This window comes from Lepeophtheirus salmonis, chromosome 6 (genome assembly GCF_016086655.4).
Source record: "Lepeophtheirus salmonis chromosome 6, UVic_Lsal_1.4, whole genome shotgun sequence".
Classification (NCBI taxonomy): domain Eukaryota; kingdom Metazoa; phylum Arthropoda; class Copepoda; order Siphonostomatoida; family Caligidae; genus Lepeophtheirus; species Lepeophtheirus salmonis.
The window spans coordinates 57,306,772-57,329,722 of NC_052136.2; the positions used below are offsets into that span (position 1 = coordinate 57,306,772).

At 30.9% G+C, this 22,951-nt stretch overlaps 1 protein-coding gene across 1 annotated transcript in view; it reads right to left on the bottom strand.

Annotated features, from left to right (window-relative positions):
- Positions 1-22,951, bottom strand: part of LOC121120103 (glutamate-gated chloride channel) — a 274,678-nt gene that overhangs the window by 45,078 nt on the left and 206,649 nt on the right. Inside the window, 3 exon segments of the mRNA XM_071889780.1 lie at positions 9,448-9,545; positions 9,547-9,602; positions 9,786-9,858. Of these exon segments, the coding sequence (XP_071745881.1) occupies positions 9,448-9,545; positions 9,547-9,602; positions 9,786-9,858 (227 nt within the window).

Consider the following 22,951-nt stretch of genomic DNA (forward strand, 5'->3'; position numbering starts at 1 on the left):
CACATTTATTATTGTTATTTAAGCTGAAGTACACTAAAATGACTTTTAAAACTTTCAACCTAAACTGGTCTTTAAAGGTTTTTTTAAAAATCAAGTTCTTGGTATATAACTACGATTAGTGCGGTGTCGGTCTATATATTTATTCGGTCCAGTGTAGTCTTAGGATTGGTCCTTAACTGTCGGTCCTTGGAGTTTTTATAAAACATATCGATAGTTTATCAAGACAAATAAGATATATGAAATATTTATTAAGATTATTGCACAAAATATGATTTTTTTTTATTACATAAAAATTTATAGTTTTACATAGTTAAATAATTCATTCTTTTATTTATCGGATTAATTTAGAAAGAGGATCCTCATTGACGTCACGAGGGATCGAATTGACCTTCTTTAAGGACTGAGAAATGTGACTGGACTGGACCGCAATACTCAGTCCTAAATAAGGACTGACACAACGCAACACAAACTACGACTCCGTCCTATATTTTGACATAAAGAAGCTATATAGATGAAAATCAATGTCAATAAAAAATTGATGCAAATATTACAGTATTTGAAAAATGAATTATTTATTGCTTTATCTTGACTACAATTAATAAAAAAATGTATATAACCACCAAAAAATTAGTAAAACCTTACTTAGAAGCGAATGTATTTTTTCTTTTTTCATCATGTGCTTTATGTCATAGCTGAAGTTGTAGAATACACCTTATATTACAATTTCAAAAAAATGCATGTAAAAAGGTCGATTTTGATTGATTTTTAGTCAATTTAGTTTTTATTATCAATCAAAAATTTAATTAAATAAGCTGTTGAGGGTAGATAACAATAATATTCTGGGAAAAAATTGAATCACTTAATATATAATTATTCAGCTTGAGTGAATACTAATCCATTATTTTAAATATGAGTAATCTATACGGTAGTTTGAATCCCTTTACAACTAAATTATTAATTAAATAGTAAGCTCTAAACTCATAAACAATTCAAATTTTTCCCCCCGGAATATCATTGTAATCTACATATAATCAATAGAAACTAACCATTTTCGTGTTTTATTCCTTAAATACCAGTAATAAATGTGAGTTTTAGCCTGTACGTGTTCCAAAATTTTGATAAAATTGTCAATAGTTACTTTAAAAAAGTTTGCTTTGCCGAAATCATGGAAGAAGGGGATCTTAAGCTTAATTCATCGAAATGGAAATAATAAAAAAATCAAGGCTCAGCTCCAAATCGCCAATGGATTATTTATTTCGACTCTCATTCCAAAGACTGTGTGAAATTTGTAGAATTCTACCATTCATCCATTCGCTGATTCACCATCTATTAGGATTTTAAAAACTTTTATTATTTTAAATATGAGTTTAGGAATGAAAAGTTTGCACGATCAATTTTAATTTCTTTTGCCTCCAGGTATGGATCATTCAACATTAATATTTCCAATCTTGGCAACACTGATTGGTCATGGGTAAGAAGATTGTAAGATGATACAAGAGGTTCAAATTCGGTAAAAATGGTTCTTAGTTCTTGTTTTGCTTAGTTGGTTGCTTCTTATTGACTTATTTTTGTAAATTGGACAGTAGTTTCATTACTTTATCGCGTTTTTGTTAGAATTTTGAGGTATTGTTTTTAGATATTTATAGTTCCATCGGATTATAAATATGTACATTTTTATTATATAATTTCTTCGGTCCAAAGGATTAAATTTAAACCATAAGGTTTATTAATATTGTATAACAATACAACTTCTTCGGATTTTACTAAAGAAAAAAATAAATATGTATGCTCTTGTTTCATATTATACTTGCTTGTAAATCCATGAATCTATTCTAATATGAGAACATCCATCATTTGTAATCATAATTACTAACAGAGAGTTAATTAGCCATTATTATATTAGAATTGTTATCGTGTTTTTATTTTATTTTTTCTAAATATACTACTTTTATTACTTAGTTCAATTCTGGTTTGAACTAATTACAAAATGAAATTTTGTTGGTGTATGCCTTAAAATTTAGAGGTATGATTCTATCATTCTTCAAACAAAAACCAAGATTTATAGTTTTATAGTCATACATATTACATATCTTGACTAAAAAATCCAAAGGAACATTGATTAATAACATATATTAAGGTAAAATATGTTTGATGCAAAATAGCTTTAAGGCAAAATATCATAAGGCGAAATTGTTTAATTTAAAATTTAGCCAAAATTACTTAGCCCTAAAAAGTTAAGAAAACTTTTATTTTGTTAAAATATTCATTTTAATGTTGTAGTGACTAAGCACCCCCAGAGAAGGACTAACGTTTGGATTTGCGATGAAATAACAAAGAGTCATCTAAAGTATGTTTGTTTACAAATGGTTCAGCAAAATACGTCTACGATACATGTATAGCATGTCTGTTGGTATTCTATTGCTTTCCTTATTTTCTCTATTTTTTTCTTTAAAAATATCATTTTCAAAGTTAAACAATAGATTTTTGTATTTCATTTTATTTAGAAAATATATTGTTTGTTGTGTTACTATGTATGTACAATTAATCATTGATGTTACATCAAAATTTATATATTTTTATCTCCATTGCGCTTTTTTTTATTTAGAAAAAACCTTTTTTCAAAGGGAAATATTAAATATATTTGTCCTTTCGTATGCCCCATGTCAATAGCAAATATTTTTTTTATGTGTGTACAAAAACTGTTTTCTATACCTATGTAACTTCTCAATATTTTTGGTAGGAAAGGTGACAAGATATCATTTGTAGAAAAGGTTCACCCTTTTGTGATCATTTCCCTAGCAAATATTTTTAACAACACTATGCAACAAAATTTGACAATTTTATCAAAATCTTCTGAAGTAGCAACACCAAAATCTATTTTCAAATGTCAAGGCATTGGAGGAGCATGCTTGTTTGCAAACTTCATTTCGGGAAATTTTTGAATTTTCCACACCGAAATGGACTATTCCCATTGATATCGTGAATAGTAGTTATGTTCCGTCTTAATGCTAAAATTTATAGTTGTCTTGGGTCAGTTCTCTTCAAAAAATACTTCTTTTCATAATTTCCACGACTAATATCCAAATTAAAGTAAAAGTGAAATCGGGGATTGAGCTTCCATTAAATTCTTCGGTTAGCACCCCAGGAGGGATACCAGGCTGAAACATATAAACTAGAGTTTTCAGATCCTAACATCAACAATCAGTAAACTGGACTAGAAGAAATAGCCAAGCACCCCTCAGTATTTTAATTTGTTGTCAGGTCTATAAGAATCTTTTGATAAATTTTATGTAAAACTGTTGATAGAAGTGTCATCCTCCCATTTGAGATTTATGCCTTTTTAATGCTTCCATGCACATTCGATGAAACAAATTTCCTAACAACTTTTCTTCTTCCTTCATTACAGCTTCTGCTAATCTTGGTAGAGTAGTAGCCTTATAAAATAGCAATGGAAACACCATGTTATTGTAAGCATGCATACTTTTGGAATAAATTGACTATGTCCTTTGGGTCAGTTACTATATAAAAAAAAATTCTTAATCACACTTGGTGTGATAAAAGTTCCAGACTTTAACTGTTTCAAGTGTTTAATCAAATCATTTTCGGTTTCACGCCTATTTTTTTTTCCTCCATAGCTATCTCTGAAACATGATATACATTGTTAAGGTCTGATGTAAAGTTTTGAAGAAATATAGCATAGTTATATCCTGATTGAAACAGAAAACAAACATTTAATTTTTTTTTTTTTGTAATCAATATTACATCTTTTGAAATTCAAAGGGAACATCAATTTTATCCAAATATTAACATTAACGATGTATAAACTTCATTAATTTATATGTTAAGGCAAAATATTCTAAGCCGAAATGGTTTAAGGAAAATGTTCTGAAGGAAAATAGTTTAAGGCAAAAATACCGGGCACCACCTTTAGTAATTGTTATATTATACATAATTCGATATTTATAATTGAGAACAGAAAAATAAATATTAATTAAATCGTTGTAACGAGGTACAAAAAAAATCATTATCAATGATTATTAGGTCCATTTTTAGTGGAGTAACGGGCAAAGTAGAACTATGCCTCATTGCCCCATGGAGCCTTGCCTATTGCACGTATCGTTTTTCATGGATTTTGTGGAGTATAATTTCATAGTTCGAAGTTGCCTCTTTACCCGATACTCCATCAAAAATCCACCTAAAGCCTCAATGAAAAGCCATACGGGCAATCAAAAATTGACCAATTATGATCTCTAATTGGGAATTCTTCTTAAGATTATGTAAAGGGTGAAGATTTTAAATACGGATAATTTCAGAATGGTGTACATATATTACAATTTATTGCCAAAAATTAATTCAGTAATTCACAAATCTTTTTCTCTTACATGTAGGGGCCCATAGTTAATTCAATCACTTAAAGAAACCACCTCTAGCTTTAACAAGAACCTCCAACCAAAGCCTGGCATAGGTCTTGATGAGGATCTCCTTGCCCATGTTGGTAAATACTTCGAGAATGGGAACCTGCCACGAGTAAACAGTTGTATGTGCACGTTTATTGGACTTTTCCTCCTAGAAGACAATAGTAGTTGACCAAGAGGTTTAGATCCGGTGACCTAGAAGGCAACATGTACATTCATTTTAATCGTGCGTTCCATTTATATGAGTTAGCACAAAATTTATGAGTCCTTGTAGGTGTTCCCCATCCATCAGAGTCCTTAAAATCCTTAGTTTATTTTGGCAGTTTTGTTAACTCAATAATATCATTGGACATGCACCCGCTATGGAGGCACCCAATAATGGGACACACGGCGTTTGTATTCGGAGAACATCTCAAAGAATTTGTATTTTATCTTATACAGTTTTCTCAGTTGAATCAGATGAGCACACATTTACAAAAATAGATCTCTGGGTTATCAAGATACTGAGGTCTAAACTTCTTCCAGATTTAAAATTCCCGCCCTGTATGTTATATATTTTATGTTGTTACCTTCGAACATCAACAGTTCTCCCTTCAAGAATGAAAAGGTATTTTGAGTTACAATGTTTCTTGTTTCAAAGAGATAAAATGTTACAAGAATTAATTTTCAATGTAAATAATTTTTATGCGTTTCCTCTCTTTCAAATAGAAAATATTTTAAATCACAGAACCTCTTTATTTTAAAAAGAATAATTGTTGAGATTGGTTTGAAAATTAAGCAAAGTCCAAACACGTCATTTATTTGCAAACGAGCGATATAGTGGGACAATTACACTTTCGTAAACATGGATTTAAGGGTTGACAAGATATTGAGGTCTAAACTTGTAAAGGTACTTTCTACCACCTCTTCATACATTACATAGAAAGATAATTTGTGTGACAAATATTTTGTATATATATATTCAACAAATACGATACTAATAAGAGTCTAGGTGACAACCTCATTCTGCTAGTAAAAATTAATGATGGTATTAAGAAGGAGGAGTCGGGGGGGGGGGGCGTGTTGGAAGAGAGCTTACATAAAGAAAATTGAATGGAAATACATTCTTCAGCGTTTCCTTTATTTCTTGATTGGTGTTGTGTTTTCATTTTCATTCATTCATAAAAATTAGGCAAAACAAACCCTTTGTAATATTCATACATTGGATCGAAATTGCAATCCCACATTTCATTTAGATAAAGACTATTGTACACCATAAAACTTATACTCCATTATCAACCAGTGGTCTAAGATACAGAAAAAAAAATTGTTAAATATATTTTTTGTCCAATAGTTATTTATACCAACACTCAATTAGTAGCAATATCAAAATTTATAACATTTTATAAATCAGATAAATTATTTACGGAAAATAAAAAGATTTAAAATTTCTTAATAATTTCTTGCTATGTTTGAAATAGAAACGCTGACTTTGATTTTGTTTGCTTTTATTAAAATACAAATAATACTGTAGTTTTGATCTGAAAACAAACAAATCCTCTCTTTTCAATAGTCCTCCAAAAATTATCACAAAAAAGCTGACACTTCCAGGGTGGCAGTCAGTACACGTTAAGGAAACCATTTTTTCTGGAGGAGTCAATAATGGGTTATTGCTCTTTAGTGAATTGGATTTTTTTTCTTTTTCAATATTTTAATCATCATTAATGATGATTCACACCACATGTTTCTAATAAATACGACTTTAATCTCCGCAAGCTATTATTTAAACCCACGCTCCGAGATCAAAAGTATTAGTATGTCTATAGTGTATATTTTTCTTTATCTATTTTTATTATGTATCATGTAAGCTAAAAAATCATTTTTGTACTAAAGAAGATAATCTAATAAGAAAACTAGCATCTTCTCAAAAAAGTGGGAATTTCTAACAATTTTTTTTTAATGCGGTATATCAACCCATGGCAGTTTAAGAGTGTCAAAAGTGTTATCCACAGTTAGGAGCTCCAATATTTGAATTTACATATTTTACTTGTTTTGAACATACCCAATAGTTGAAATGTTGAAGATTAAAACACTCTAAAGACACTCTAGAGTTACAAAAGTATTTTTTCTAAGACTAAACAAGATTTCTAAAAGCTCTTGAATTATATTACTTGAATTCCGCCCAGGTTTTTGGGAGTTGTGATTCTTTTTATCGCAATATTTTGTTTGCGTTGAAGGTCTAGGAGCTTCTCACTACTCAATCTATCTCTTATAAGACTTTGTGAATAAAAAAGCCTTTTTGCAAAAGAACGATATAAGAGTTCCAAATTTGTACTCGCTCTTATTTATGAAACCTAAGAGACTTAATTAGGCTTGCGTTTTTCTATAGCGAATATTACCATTTGCAAAGTTATTGAAAGCTGCTTGTATGTTTGCTACGATGTCTTTCATTTGTCGACATGCGAATCCTGGCTGCGAGTTATATACTGTATCTTGCTGAGTTGTAAGAAGTATTTCCCCATTTAAATATGAAAAAACTTTTATAACGTGTTTTCGAGAGTTATTGTTCTAAAATTCTTAATGAATATAATATCCTTTTTTTGGAGGAAGGGGGGGAGTAAAGTAATAAGTAACTCTCATTTGTATCTGACTATGACGGAAAGTAACCCATCATAATGATCAATTCAAATAGTTCCTTGAGAATGGGTGCAATTTCATTTGCATAAAGTTGATATATTTCAAAACTTATGCATCATAACCTAAATTATTTGTGCTTTTTATAACATATTCTCATTGCAAATCTTATTTCTTTTTCGGACAAGTGTTTCTCAATTTCCTAAATGAACAATTGTATACGGACTGGAGGGTCAACACTAATGTAATCGGCAAATTTAGCATACACTTTTTACACAGCCTCGGTATCTGTACAACTCTTGGTAATACTTTGTTCCGTGGTTAATCCTTGATTTTTTTCTTGGTTATACTGATATGTGCGCAAGATTCAAATTCTGGAACTGTTGAGGGCAAAAATTCAGTGAGATAAAGTTGTCAAAATTGTCTTGGAGCCATTTGAGACTTTTTTTCTTCAAGATTTGGCCAATCTTAATTTGAAATAACGAAAGTTTTTGCGAATGCAGAGATAAATCAGTGACTCTGACCGGTCAATTTATTTAGCAATTGCCCTGATTGGCTTCCCCAGGTCCTCATTCAATATTTGCTGGATTGTAGCCACGAATTCCAGCGTCTGGCCAAAGTCACTTCGACTTTTGACCTCAGACTTTGAAGAATTGTTATGTTGTTACACCAAGAAGGCTTGTTCTAAATATTTGGGGAAACAAATTGGTCCATTGGTTTCATTTTTTTTCCAAATGGTGCAGGTCTTATCAAAGTATATTACAAAAAATAAAAAAATCGCTGCTTGTATTATTTTAACCCATAATGCAATATTTATATTGACTTAAATATATTGAGTGGCTTCTAAATAAGAATGGAATATAACTATTATTATCACTACCAAACTATACGAAGTTTATGATCAAAAATTTGGTCAAGATCTTCTCCAAAAAGATTTTAACAATATAGCATTGTAGATTTATTATAGGATAAAGTTCTCTTCGTCTTTTTTTTCTGTCTTCCACATGACGGAGAGTATAAAAAATTTAATTACTGATAGCACAAATTAATTATTTTTGTTATGTGCCTTCAACAAAGAAAATTAATCTACCTCAAAGACACAGTTGAAAAGATAAAATATACTTTTATTTTTTTTCATAAGAAATCTACATAAAATGAGTAAAAAGTTTTCTTAATTTAATTTTTTTTTGGATGATTAATTCTAAAATGTGGAATATAATATCTACATAGGTACTTGCATATATGTATGAATATGATTAAACTATGTAGTCAAAAAAAAGAAGAATGATTAAAGAGACAGGAGTCTGAATAAGAAAGTGTATTAATTTATGTACATATTGTCTTTGTTACTGGTTGTAGAAAGGTAGAGAGTGGGGACCACAAAAACTTGGAGTAGGATGACTCAATAATCAAAAACGTGATTTTTATAGAATCGAGAGAATACAACTTTGTGATATTTAAAATATTATTTTTAGCTATATTTTTTATCCAATTTGTTCTCCTTTACAAGAAATGACATCCTTGACATGCAGGTGAACAGAATAGCAGCTCTTAACGATGAAGACCAAAATCATTATTTGCTCAGCACTGCTATTATGATACCTCAGGGTGAATACAATTTTGGATGAGAGATGCGCCAGACATTTTTCTCTGAGACTTTCTAAAATGGAAAGTCAAGGGAGTTGAGGCAAGGGACAGATGAGGGCCAAAGAATTATGCACATGGTCAGTCATATTATTGCCGCAAAAGTTTTGGTTCTTTAAAGGACTTCTTGATGTTTTAAACAGTCCGGATAGAGATGTTAACAGTATTTGTAGCTTTTTTGTCATTGACTATGGCGCATTGTCTTTTTGGGGGGTCCGCTGACATTCTTTCACTTCGAAACATGGGATGAAAAAAAAATAATACATTTTTATTTAGCAGCTGTATAGTAGTGAAATGAAACCTCGCAATTCCAACTAACGTGGCCAAAGAAATGATTGATGTCCTCTATGGGATTTTATAGTGTAAATCTAATTCCCTTCCAACCTATTCTACATTGAAAAGGATTGTGTTGCAGTATGAACTTTTTTTAAAGGGTTTCAAATCTGAAAAGTTTTTCTCCAGTGTTTCATTTTTAATTCTTTTTGTTTTTTCATTAGTAATTGTTTTTTTATACTTTATTTGTGGTAAGGCCTTTTTTAGGGTGAATAATATTACAATACAATGTGTTATTATAAAAAAAAAAAAAAACAATAAGAATTGTTATTAATCCATTTGTAAATCAATATGAATAAGGACCATAAAAAATAAAGTATAATGAAAGGTAGAGATTTTAATTTGTACTTTTTTTTACAGGTTACAAATTGAACAGAACTTTCAGCTTTAATAGCAAAAGTAGGTTCTGTTTTACAGGCAAACGTTTTTAATAAATTCTTACCGTATACTATATAAGATTTCACCATTCGGAAATATTCGAACATACACATTCGGCACAATTATTTCATGTTTTCGTGCCTCTTTTTCATTACGAAAAAAAGGTGTCAGGCATCCAGACTTTGGTGGGATCCGTGAGAGTAAGATATTTTAAATGACCTACAGAGAAAAAATACATTTAGGATCCAATTTGTCAGAATTTTTTTTGATATATGTAATAATTTGCTTTAGTTAAGTATTTGAAAAAGTTTTGCCAGAGATTGAATTCAAAAGAAAAAAAAGTTTATTTTTTTGTATTTAAATAGTAATCTTTAAAGTTGTATAAAATATTTCTTAAATTACCGTGTGTATCATCGTAGTACCGAAGCCTTTCATCGTTCCACTGTTCTCGAAAGGTAACTTGAACACTATACTCCTATACAAAAAAAAAAAAGTAAATGAAGATAATTAATCACTTGTAAAAGGACAAATAATTAGAACATAGCATTGTATAAGTAGCTGTTAATGGATTTATTATGCTCTAGTAAGCACCATTAAGGCCATAATAAAACGATGTAAATGTTGCTTATCTAAAAAAAATAGTATTTGCTTCTTTTTTCTTTATGTGTTTTATGAAGGGGAAAATAAAGGTCTTGACACGTTTAAGTCTTTCACAAAATGTTTTAAGACTTGCATGGTAATATTATGCTACATACCTAATATATAGATACGTACTTTTATCCTTAGAACCGTTTACCTCATTAAATAAAGTCAAATATTAACAACTGCATATTGGTAAACCGATCTAGTGTAATTTTTCTAGATCTTTATTAATTTATTTTTGCTTAAATATATATATTGTTTTATATGTTGAGATTTTTTAATCTTTTTTATAAGAAAACGAGTGGGTATAGAAAAAATTAATCATAAAGTTACTAATTATGACACGTGGGCTTAAATATCAGTCTACAATTTATCAAATGTACTTCTATTTTGATAAATGGGCATTTCACTATAAAACTACAAAATCATTTGTAATAAATATGTGAGCATGAACTGCTTGTGAGTTTCAATCATCCACTTACTAAAATTTAATGGTTAACCTTTAAATTTTACATACAAGCACCCTTTCAACCATTTATTGTATTGACGTCAAATCCTTAAGTCTAGATATGTCCATTTTTTAAAGGTACCAAAATGGTCATAGGTGATCATTTTGAAAAAGGGTAGGTATATAAGCTAAAAAAAAGGCAAATATATGCTTTTATATATTATAAAACTTTTTGCAGGAAATTAAAACTTTAAACTTTTCTTAAGAACTATATTATGATCCCAAAAATCTGGATAAGTTTTTTTTCTAATATACACCCCCTCCCTAATTTTTGCTTTTCTAGAGTTAAATATATCACTGCTTTCTAAATATATTTTTATTCAGTCTTTATGAAATCATGTTCCCCTAATACACTTTATATTTAAAGACTAATTAATATTGTGACTAAGTCTCTTCTATTATTTTAGAAATAAAATGATGGAAATAATCTTCAAAAGTTTTGGCAAAATTAAGTTAAATATAGGAAACTCTCTATTTACATTACATCTTTATGAAAATAAAATATAAGAAAGTTATTAGGTATTTGTATTAAATTTTAAAGTCTCTTTGATAATAGATAAAAAATAATTAAATTTTTGTAAATGTTTGTGAATTTACAGGGTGTGCAAGCTATCTAGGATGCCACTTTGGTGCAGTCTATTGGAGAAATGTGGGCATTTAGGGACCCGCTTTTTTTTGTTAGATAGCTTTTTAAAACTTGCATCAGTTGGGGAAAAAGTGCCCAGAATTTTGATGTAATTATCAGCCTTCTCCCTGTATTCTAAAGGGAACCAAACGGAGTTCATGGCCTCCTGTTTGATGAACTAGGGCTAAAATCATCACTGAAGTAGGATGTTTTGTGGAGGAGACAAATATTTGCTCCTTTGCTACATCCCAAATGTCACTATTTTATCATTTGCCTGTTGATGACAGGGTCCACAATAAATATATCTATCTGCTGTTCTGTCAACAGAGGCCGCAGAATACGCCGCAAAGACTTTCCTCCAGCCTTTTTTAGAGCACTGGACACCCCTGATGGGGACTTCTAATCTTCTTGACCATGTCACCAATTGACGAATTCGGATTTTCTTAAAGGGCGACTTCAGGCTGTTGCCAGACATAAGGGATTCCTTCCTACCCTTTAAGAGTATCTGAGGTCCTATCCGATTTTTAACCGCAAGGCAGTATTGTAAATCATCTTCATAGAGCCTCCAGTCTGCTCCCAGATAGCCAACTAAGAAAATCCAGTGTGTTGGAGAGCTTTGATCCCAATCCTCTTCTCGTACTATGTGGTTATGGTGGCGAATAAGATAATGTTTTTCTCAGTGATCGATAGCTAATTATGTGCTCTGCAACATTGGTTATCGGAAAATTGTCAAAAAATGAATCTTAACCTCTCACAATTTGAATAATAGGGATAAGTAAATACTAAATGTTTGCCAGGTATAATAATGAGAGAGAAGTAAATAAAGTTTATTTATGATTGCACTAGATAATGCCCAATATATAATATGAATTAGATTTATAACTTGTTCAACATACGTATATATGTATATGTACAAGTAAATAAAGTTGTCTTCCCAAAAGGAAAAGGTAAAAATGGGCAGAAAGTTTGTTAAAACATTTTTTAAGCTTCCTTATACATTATGTAGATATATGTTTATATTTTGGCTATTTTGTATGGATATTCCTTAGGTAGTATCCTTGGCTTCGATTTGTGAGAGTTTTTAAAATTATGCCCTAAATACAATTTAGGAATTTTTTTCCCCCTAATGGATTGATTTTAAATTACGCAATGTGTATTTTTCTTTTGTATAAATTCAAGGCTAAGATAATTAATAAAGCAATGTTAACGCTGTCTCAGTGCTATGATTTTTGGGTATACTGAGCGCAGCAACATACAATCTATGGAACATTTTTGTGGGTCATTGAGATTCTTCTTCGAGAGTGTACGTAGAAAATGGGGAGCCGGATTTTGATTTGTATAAAATGAAGAGATAAAAAAGTATTGAAGAGGTCTACAAGATTTTTATATTAACGTCTATCCATCTTATAATTCGACTGAATATCAATGTATTTGGTGAATTCTAAACGAGATCTGTTTCACTATATCGATCATATTATATTCCTAAAACTGTAATTCTATTTCAAACTGAGCACCTAGCAATTATAACCACATCCCCTGGATTTTAGAATCCTAATGGATGTATGCAACTTACCTGCGAATTTATGCAAGAGAAAAATCCCTAAATGTTGAAGAGATCACGAGTTGCATCTCTTAATTTTGTTCCAAAATCAGTGATACGTCATCTAAAAACAAATCTACTAGATGTCTACTATCTCTAAAAGCCACTTCAAATCCCTTGCCATTACGAATAGGTGTAGATTCTAATTCCTCAATTGTCATAACAAATAAAAGTGAAACAGATGGGTAATCTTGGCAGCACCCCATTCAAAAATTATAGGATTGTTCCCGTATCCGTTTAAAGAGATATTCGATGTTCAATTCAAAAGAAGAGCTAAGATAGAATTAAAGAAATATCTTGGCAGAAACTTCCTTGCAGCGCAAAAAATTTGTCCATATAGAACTGAATCAAGGTTTCTGCGAAAATCTACGTTTACCGGATGGTCCACAGAAATCGGAACACTTAATAATTCGATAGTTAATGAAGATTTAGTAATTGACATTAATTCACCTTTTTGATATATTAAAGCATTAACAATTAGTAACATACTAGCATATTTTCATATATCCTTTATTGAAAAAAGGAAGTTGATTACCTTAATTTTCTTTAGTTGGTCCTTGTAACTCCAAATGAGGATTGAAAATCGTTGTCATGGAAACATTTTAAAATATCTTGCGTATTTCTAGATTTTTTCATTAAATATGATTCAATTAACTTTTTCTGGATGAATGATTCGTTTTGTTTTAGTTTCTTTAGCCTCAGGAAAGAATTTTTCTCCGTAATATTTTCCCCCTTTCTCTTCCTCTTCAACCCTATATGATATTATGTATGAATTAACAGTATCTTCTGAAAAAATTATCTAGAAATACCAAAATTTCAAAAATACTATTTGAAAAAACTTCTCTCGTTTTTCAATTCTTCTTAATAAAATTAAGACGGGAACTACAAATACAGTAATTAAGTACGGAGATTACATTTATAACTTTAAAAGAAGGCTTAAACATCGTCGTACGATTTATGAATAAATGACTTTAGATTCGGATTACAATATATTTGTGATTAAAAAAAGGTGTTAAAGTCCAATTGTTAATTTTGATGATTTAAAATTTATGTTTTAGTTTAATTTATGCTAGTTTTAAGTTATTTCATTTTAATTTATGTATATATACCGCGCCGTCATAAAGTTCTGGAACATGACTTTAATTGCTGGAGAGGTTTCTGTCAATTTTATACAAAAGTTGAGTTAACAAAAAAGGTCAGTAGATATTTTATCTTCTGAACATCTTATTTACCATGTTTGTTATATAAATATAAACGAAAATAGAGCAAAAAAAGGCAAGAAGTGTCTCGTTTAGTCCGCGCCAAATTAAACAGTTCTGATATTGTAAAGACCCTTAATGTCTTCAGAGCCACTGCCTGGAGGAGGGTCGGGGTTAAGGTAAAAAATGGTGAACATATCAGAGATAGACATATTAGAGAAGGTTGATCAATTAATGTCTGAACCGGCACAAAAAAATATTTTTAAAAATTCAACGATGATGATTCCAGACTTGGCAAACAAGTTGTGGATGAGCCGTTCCACAATGCCCAATGCCGTAAAACAATCTGGTGGCAAGTCTCTCCAACATATTGAACCACCCTTACTCACTCAACAACACCAACAATTAAAATTTGATCCTTGCAAAAAGCTTTACAACTGACCTGTGGTATCACGGAAACCGAATTTTGTTCTTTTTGGACGAGAAAACCTTTAAAATTGATCCGATGTGCAATAGAAATAAAGATTGGGGGTTGGAGAAGTTAACTGCAAACTTCGTGAAGTGTCCACCACCAAACATCCAGCCTCAGTACTGATGTTCGGCATTGTTTCATCTGAAGGTCACAAAATGAAGTAAATTTGGTTCCGCCGTTGGATACAGATTCACTATCAAGGATTTCTTGATTATTTTACTAACAGAAGTGCTTTCCTAGGTGTGCCAGATCACAATTAAAATCACAATCAAAGAAAGCCGATTATTACTTTCAACAGGACAGGGCTCCTGCGTTATGGCAAAAATGTGCCCGATAGGATAACTAAAAAGTAAAGTTCCGGACAATGCAGAGCCCCGACCTCAATCCCCTTGACTACAGCATCTAGTGGCGAATTGAAAGTAAAGCCTGTAGACAACATCACAGCAGTATTGTGTCTCTAAACCAATTGGTTGAGAAAGATTGGCGATCAATATCGAAGCACTACGTTATCCATTGTGCAAAGCGTTCCAGAGACACGTAGAACCTATGATAGAGGCTGAAAGTGCGCAAATTCATAAATAATGATATGTAATGAGTAATTAACAAGTTCCAGGAAAAAAGTATCCAGAATTTAATTTAGAGCTGCTAGTTGTAATTAATTGTTCAATGTTAATTATGTTCCAAGACTTTCTAACGACCCGGTAACATTTAAGAATGTTGTATTTAAAAATATTTGTTATTCCTCATAATTGAGCAAAATGGTTACCGTCTCATTGTGTTAAAGCCTCGACAGCAAGGGTTAAACTTAAACTTTTTTATAGCACAGAAAGTGAACTGGCTAAAATAAATCCCGAAAATATAAGGCAATTGATTACATGATAAAAAGTTTAATGATTATAATATTACTTCATTTAAATGGTGTATCGCCTTTTAACTATCTCAGCCTTTTTTCACTCGAAAATATAAATACAAATATTGTTATGGATACAAAGCATAAAAATAAGAAATCATTGCTTTAAAATAATCGTAACAACAGGTTCTTTTGTGGACTCACCAAGATACAATTTTCTTATAGTAAAAACATAATAACTTCTTTGAAATATCCATTACTTTATGTAAATTTTAGGAATTAATTATGTACTGATCAGTTTTTAATGAGATTGGTTACATTGATTTCATCAGGGTGGCACATCCAGCAGTAGCATTTTAAACTACCACTTTTTTTACGTTGGACAGCTGTTGTAACATTCTCATTGTGTCTAATATTTTGTAAAAGGTATCCGGCTTAAAAAATAGTTAAGTTTACGCTCGAAGAAAATTGAGAAATACTGTAGACTTACTTCCAAAATGGAGAGTCTTCAAAGGAAACTGCAAGAAAATTATGCACGAAATTCGGTCGAAATAAAGCGCCTTCCAGGCAGTTTGTAGATAAATTTGGGAAGCGTGTGCGCGAAACTGGTTCGTTAATGGATCAAACAACGCGTTCCCGTGTTCGTCCAGGGCGCTCAATCGAAAACATTGCTGTTGTTGCCGAAAGTGTAAGTGAAAACCCATCGACATCAACTCGACACCGTTTGTAGGAATTGGACATTTCTCGCCGTCTCTGCAACGAATTTTGACGAAAGACCTCGGCCTGAAGCCATACAAAATCAAATTAGTCGAGGAACTGAAGCCACACGACCATCCGATGCGTTTTTGGTTCGCTCAATGAGCCGAAGACCGCTTGATAGAAGATGAACATTTTAACCGAAAAATCCTCTTTTCGGATGAGGCGCATTTCCACCTCGGCGGATATGTCAATAAACAAAACTGCCCAATTTGGGGATCAGAAAATCCGCATGCAACTTTGGAAAAGCCAATGCATCCTCAACGAGCGACAGTTTGGTGCGGAATGGGCACCGGCGGCATCATCGCCCCGTTTTTCTTCGAAAACGAGCAAGGAGCTGCCTTTACGGTCAATGGTGAGCGCTATTGGACCATGTTGAAAGATTTTTTGTTTTCCCCATGGAAAAGGAAGACATCGACGACATTTGGTTCCTACAGGATGGCGCTACGTGTCACACAGCCAATGTCACAGTGGATTTTTTGCGCACTGTCTTCGACAATCACATCATAAGCTGAAACGGCAACGTCAACTGGCTACCTCGTAGCTGCGATTTGACTCCGTTGGAATAATTTTTGTGGGGAATCGTCAAGGATGAATATTACGCCAACCATCCAGAGACGATTGACGATTTGAAACACGAAATTGGAGTCGCCATTGCAGCTATTCAAGCTCACACGATCGAAAATATATTGAAAAATTAAGTCGACAGAATTGGCTACTGTAAGAGAAAAAAATTTGTGGGCCACTCTTTATGAAATAATAGTTGCAATAATACAACAGCTGTACGCCTCAGCTCAATCCTCAATTTGAAAAAAGAAAAATCCAATAAAGAAAAAAGAAAAACAAAGGAACGACATGTAGGCAAAATAAATAATTATACTTACAAAATCTGGAAATAAAATTGACGAAATTGTAATCAATATAAATAAGGAATTGAAAAGTAAACTAAAAAACATTGGCAATAAAATATAGATAAAAAAGCATAAAAAAATATTTTATCTATCTGTGGATGTTTCTTTTTTCCATAAAAAAAGAATAAAATTATAAATTTAATTAGAAATCTTGGAACAAAAGTTCAAATTCTTATAATTATATATTTTTTTAAGTAAAGATATATTTCTTAAAAATTTGATTTCCTAAACTTTAATGAACATGTTTTTTTCAATTATAAATATTCAAAATCAGTTTCTTTTCAATTATGTCAACCAATACACTGATATTCATATCCAATTTTTAACTTACTTGTAACACAAGTATATGATATTAAATAAATAATTTCAACATTGTGAACACATAATCCAGGATATTTTACCTGCTAATTTGTATTATTTCTGCCTGGTTAAATACATTTTTGTATATTTTATCCCCTCTAAGCTTCCATGCTTACAAAAAGTTTAAGAGTTATAAAAAAGGGTAAAATACTTGGTTTTATTCAGTTTCAGAATATACAAATTCTTATGCTCAACAAGGCAAAAAAAGTTGAATAATTTAAAAGTTTCTAGCAAAATATTTATATGTATAATAAAAAATATATAACATTACATAAATGTCATTTCAATTATTAATAATAATAATTCTATTTAATTTTTTTTTATTCTGTAAGAAAAACAGATGTTAGTAAATTCTAAATATAAGTAACTTTTTTAGAGTATAGAAATACATTGGAGTTAAATACAATAAAAACATTAAACGCAAATTTAGTAACGGAACTGCATGAATATTTAAATATACATCTATGAGTACCTTATACATTTAAAAACACTTAAGGCCATGTAGTTTAACTTAATCTATATAAACCCCAAACGAAAAAATATAGAAATTAGTGTAAATTTGAATGTTGTGCAAACACTTTTTTGTGTTTATTTAATATAGATTGACGGCCATGAAAATTTGAGAAATATTGAAGCACATCATATTTTAAAAGTTTAAAGTCAAAGATTTGACATCGTGACTTCAAGGTGAAAGGGGCATTTTATTGCGTTAAAATATAAAATAGAGAATAATTAATTTTTGAATATGTACCCAACCACATTGAAAGTAGATCGATATAATTAAAAACACGAGAGAATAACTGTTTAAAAACATGGTTGCTGGCCTAAAGGCTAGATCTTCAGTAGTCTCCAACTCCTAATATGAAAAAAAAGACTAAAACTTTCGATTTTTGAGTAACCATTCAATGTTAAATTATATGCAAAATTTCAAAAAATAATCAGAGATGGTGCCTAAAAATGTATTTCTTTTGATCAATTTGACGTGGAATAACAAATTGTTTAAACTATTGAACAGATCACAACAATAACCCGTATAGACTGGATTTGATAAATCAGAATTTTGAAATATTATGGTTTTTTTCCTTTGTGAACTGAAATTCAACAACATGACTTTAAAATTCAAATATCCAAAATTCAGCACCATAACTTTAAAATTGAAACTGCTGTATCCCTTAACAAATCGAGAATGTCGTTAAAGAATGTAATTTTCAAAAGGACTATATACGTAATAAAAAACGCACTTTAAGACTGAAACTTTAAAAAATATTTTTTCCGTTTAAATACAATAGAATATTTAATTAACAAATCACCCTAATAATTACCGTTTTGGCTTGGTTGAGATAATTTATAATGATGATCAAGTTTACAAACAAATCTTACGTTTCCTTAAAATCTCCATCAATGAATAAATCAAATAGGTTTTAAAGTAATAATTATTTTATAATATTTTTTTGTATTATTTCACTAAGTTAATTTTATAAGGGGACTCGGAAATCGGCAGATTTGGAAATTACAAGTCCTTGAATTCAGGAATACACAATATGTGAGTTCAGGATTATTGCATGTCATAATTTGTAAAATATATATGGAAAAACACCGGAGGAGAGACAATGTTTTTTCTATATAATTTAAAAAAATACCCCTGAATATTTAAGCATACTGAAGGGAAAATAAGTTGGGTGTACAGATATTGTATGAGATATACAGAGTTTCATTAAAAGTATTTTTGTTTTATCTACATTGACCCCGTTCAAGAGAACATTAATTTTATCATATCAAAAATACCGTGCATGCTTTTTAAATTTAGAATCACGAGGACTTAATTACCGGGTGATAATTTAGATTGTGTATATACGATATGTATTAAATTTACAGTTCCATGATTTAAAAATAATAATGAATAATGTACTGTAAGAAGAAAGTTTTACATTGTATAATTAAGAAAAGTTGAAGCAGAATGTAGTTGTACCTAGTTACACAAAAATCTTCAAAACTCAGCCTGTTTTGTATTCATAACAAGAACTTAGAAGTACTTGAGTAATCATACATATATATATTTAATGAATTATCTATCTTCTTGTCCATTGGCTTTTTTTTTTTACAGGGAGAGAAGATTTTGTCCATGGGATTGTAGTTCTAGTACCCTTGCATACATGACTTGATTCTAACTACAGGCATTGAATATCGTAAAAGTCAGCTGAAATATATTTTCCCTTCATTTAAGATTATTTATTTACCATCCCACTAACGCAAAGTAAACAAGTGTTCATATCTCTGAAAGAAATAACTTTTTTCTCCATAGAAAAAATATATGATGGTACATAAGCTTATATGTATTTTGATGTGAAAATATGTGTCTATTTCAGTGACTTTACACTTTTTTTTAGGTGAACATCCTTTTCTAGAGTTCTATGTACTTATATATATATAATATGATTTATTTTACCTTGCTTTTGAAAGTATTTTTTTGTTAAAAAATATTTATTTTCTTTACTACATATGTACTACAGACTCTCTCTCTGAAGTTGACACTCAATTTCAAAAAAAATAAAAATAAATGAGAGACAAATAAATGTATGCGCAAGATTTTGGCTTTAAATATAACAAACATATATTAGTAGTAGTTGAAAGAAGCAACTCTGTTAGGGCAATAATATACACTTTATTACCCTAAATGAGCCTCTTATTTACCCCATTTTTTATATACGTATATCCCACCAAAAACCTTGATCCAACTGAATTGCTGCTACGTAGTATCCAAATCTACTTATTTATTTATCTAAACGCAGATATAATATACAAAGCTTTTCCTTAAAGGCTTATACTAATGATATCTTCAAATCTACTTTGAATGTACATATATATACAGAGTGTGCAAGCTATTTTTGGAATATATTTTTTTTTTCAAGCCCAATTTTTTCTCCAAAAAGTCATTACGTTGAAAAAATAAAACTAGATTCTGAAAGTTTAATAAATTTTGATATATTTTATTTAATAAATTACCTCCAGCCTCAATTTTAATCAGGGGCAAAAGTGCAAGCAAGCCTTAGCCTCACTTGGTACCTTGGAAAAATCCTTTACTTCCTTCTGGATCCGACTGATAAGTTCGTCTTTGGTGTTACAAGGGGTCTCTGTTAGATTCAGTTGGTTTGCTGTTCGATCATCCCAACACAAAATAAATCTATTGGATTAAGATCCGGTGAAATTGGAGGTCAAAAGTCTGGCAAGATGAAGTCCTCAAAAATTGGTATGAAGCCATTTGAGATATTTTTTTTTGAGGTGAGGGAGGAAACCAAGTCCTGCTGCCACATATAAGCTCTCCTATTAGCAAATAGGTCGATCCAGGGCTTTACCTTTTTCTCTAACATATACAAATATGCATCAGTGTTTATGCTGCGGTCTCGGGGGAACACGTGAGGAGGTATAACGTGGCTTGCAGATCTAACCATTCAACGCACCATGACATGTGCTCGGAACTGTTGTCTGCATGGCAACAGGTACATCTTTCGTCAAAATGCTAACCACCTGTTGTTTACGAGCGTCTCACTGAGTCCCGGAGTTCGAACAATTGATATGTTATCGCTCCCGTCACGGATTGCAAGGAAGGAACGGGTGTAGGTTTAAACAAACCATCTAACAAAAAATCAGATGCATAAGTGGCTGCGTGTTCAAAAGAGAGCGCGCAAAATTGGAGGCATAGATGTCTTACATACCCTGTATATTTATGCATATATATGTATACTGCTATAGATATGATATTTGAATGTTCATACTCGTAATGTACAGTTAAGTAGTAGAACACTTTATTTTTTTTCGAATAGTTTTATTGTTCAAAAAAGTCATGTGCTGTAATTTAAATTTATTTCTTTTAATATTTTATATATTTTACTACATTGGTATTCCTTATTGGAGATAAATATACCATTATTCGTTTTTACAATGATATAGGTAATAATAATACCTAATAACACCACGTACAATGTAATGAAGACAATACCAACATAAAAATGGATTACATAGAAATCACAAAATATAAAAGCTAATCTGTTGTTGTTTGGTTTTTCTACCTTTGCCATTTATACACATATAAAAAACAAATTGGTTTATAGAATATGATGAAGAGGGATAAAGCAATTTATATTTTGTTACATATGTATATTGTACGTACAACATATACCCCCATATCCATATAAATGGTTTTCCCTCCTATGAGTAACTATTACAAATACCAATACTATTAGTAATGATCTTCTATCAAAAAACTATTATCAATATTTTATTACTAAAGTAAAAATATCCATTCTTATTCCCAAAATATCAAAATAATGTATGTTTTTTTTTTGTTTTGTTTTTTCATATAAGTAATGAAACAACAGCAACTAAATGTAAATACTTTCAATCCATTGCGTTTGGTTACTTCAGATTAATGTTGGGGGATCCATGTTGTTATATCAAATTATCGAACCAATTCCATGAATTGAACAATTAATTAATTGTTCAAATTTATAAAAAGAGTAATAACTGAAATACTTCGAATTTTTGACGCGTCATTAAACCTCCCTTATTTTTTCTGGGGTGTTGTCCTTTTCAGAAATGAGATGGAAATATCCTACTAATATATTTTGTGTAGCATATTAATGCTCAAACTTCCAAGTAAATTTATAATCTATCATATACTGGGTGGGCCATTAAAATCTGAACACTTTACTAAATCAATAATTAACAAAGATAAAGTAATTAAAATTAATTCATATTCCGATTTATTAGAAATAAACAGTTAGTTACAAAACAAAATAAACTTGAGTTCTCAAACTACGTACAAGTCGAAAAAATGAAACTTGAACGTGATCGACGAATTTCTATTCGCTCACATGGAGCAGTTATGCGCCTTCATGACCCCCCTCTACGCCGTAAGCAAGTCGAAACATTCAAGAGGAAGAACGGCTGTGTCAAAAAGGCCAAATTGGACCGGGAGGAGTTTAAAAAAAGGCTCAAGTTAATTCCCTCAAGTCCATGAGGGGCAATATAAGAAATCTCGGACTTTCACAAAAAACTGTCCAGAGAGTTATACAAAAAAAGGGTGGAGAGAGCTTTGTGAGAGTGAAGAGGCCTCTTTTGACACCAGTAATGAAAAAAAAAACCATCTCCTCTGTTGCCAGACTATTTTGAGTTCTTTTGCACTCTGTTTTTGCACTTTTGACCCCACTACTGCCCTGATGCTAACCCTCTCTACAACACCTTTAGGGTATTTGTTGAGGGGAAAGCCTACAGTGCCCATCATCTAAACACCGAGGCTCTCAAAGTTGACGTCAGCCAGTACTGGGACGCCATGACAGAGGATTTTAATGGAGCACTCGGTAATTCTTAAATATATATACTTTTTTAATGCTACTTCATTAGTTACTAAGTTTTTAATAAACTCAGAAATTAATTAATGAGGTTTGAATAAAGGTTTTTTATGCGTTCCTATTATTTGTTCACATAAAGATGAGTATGAAAAAGATAGAAATGGGAGATGTCTTATGCTAAATAGAATATGACGTCTTTTTGATAATAATTTATTAACTATATTCATTTTTTCATTTATATTGGCTTAAAATATTGTAATAAAAATATTCTTCTAGTGATGAAGAGTCCCTATTTAA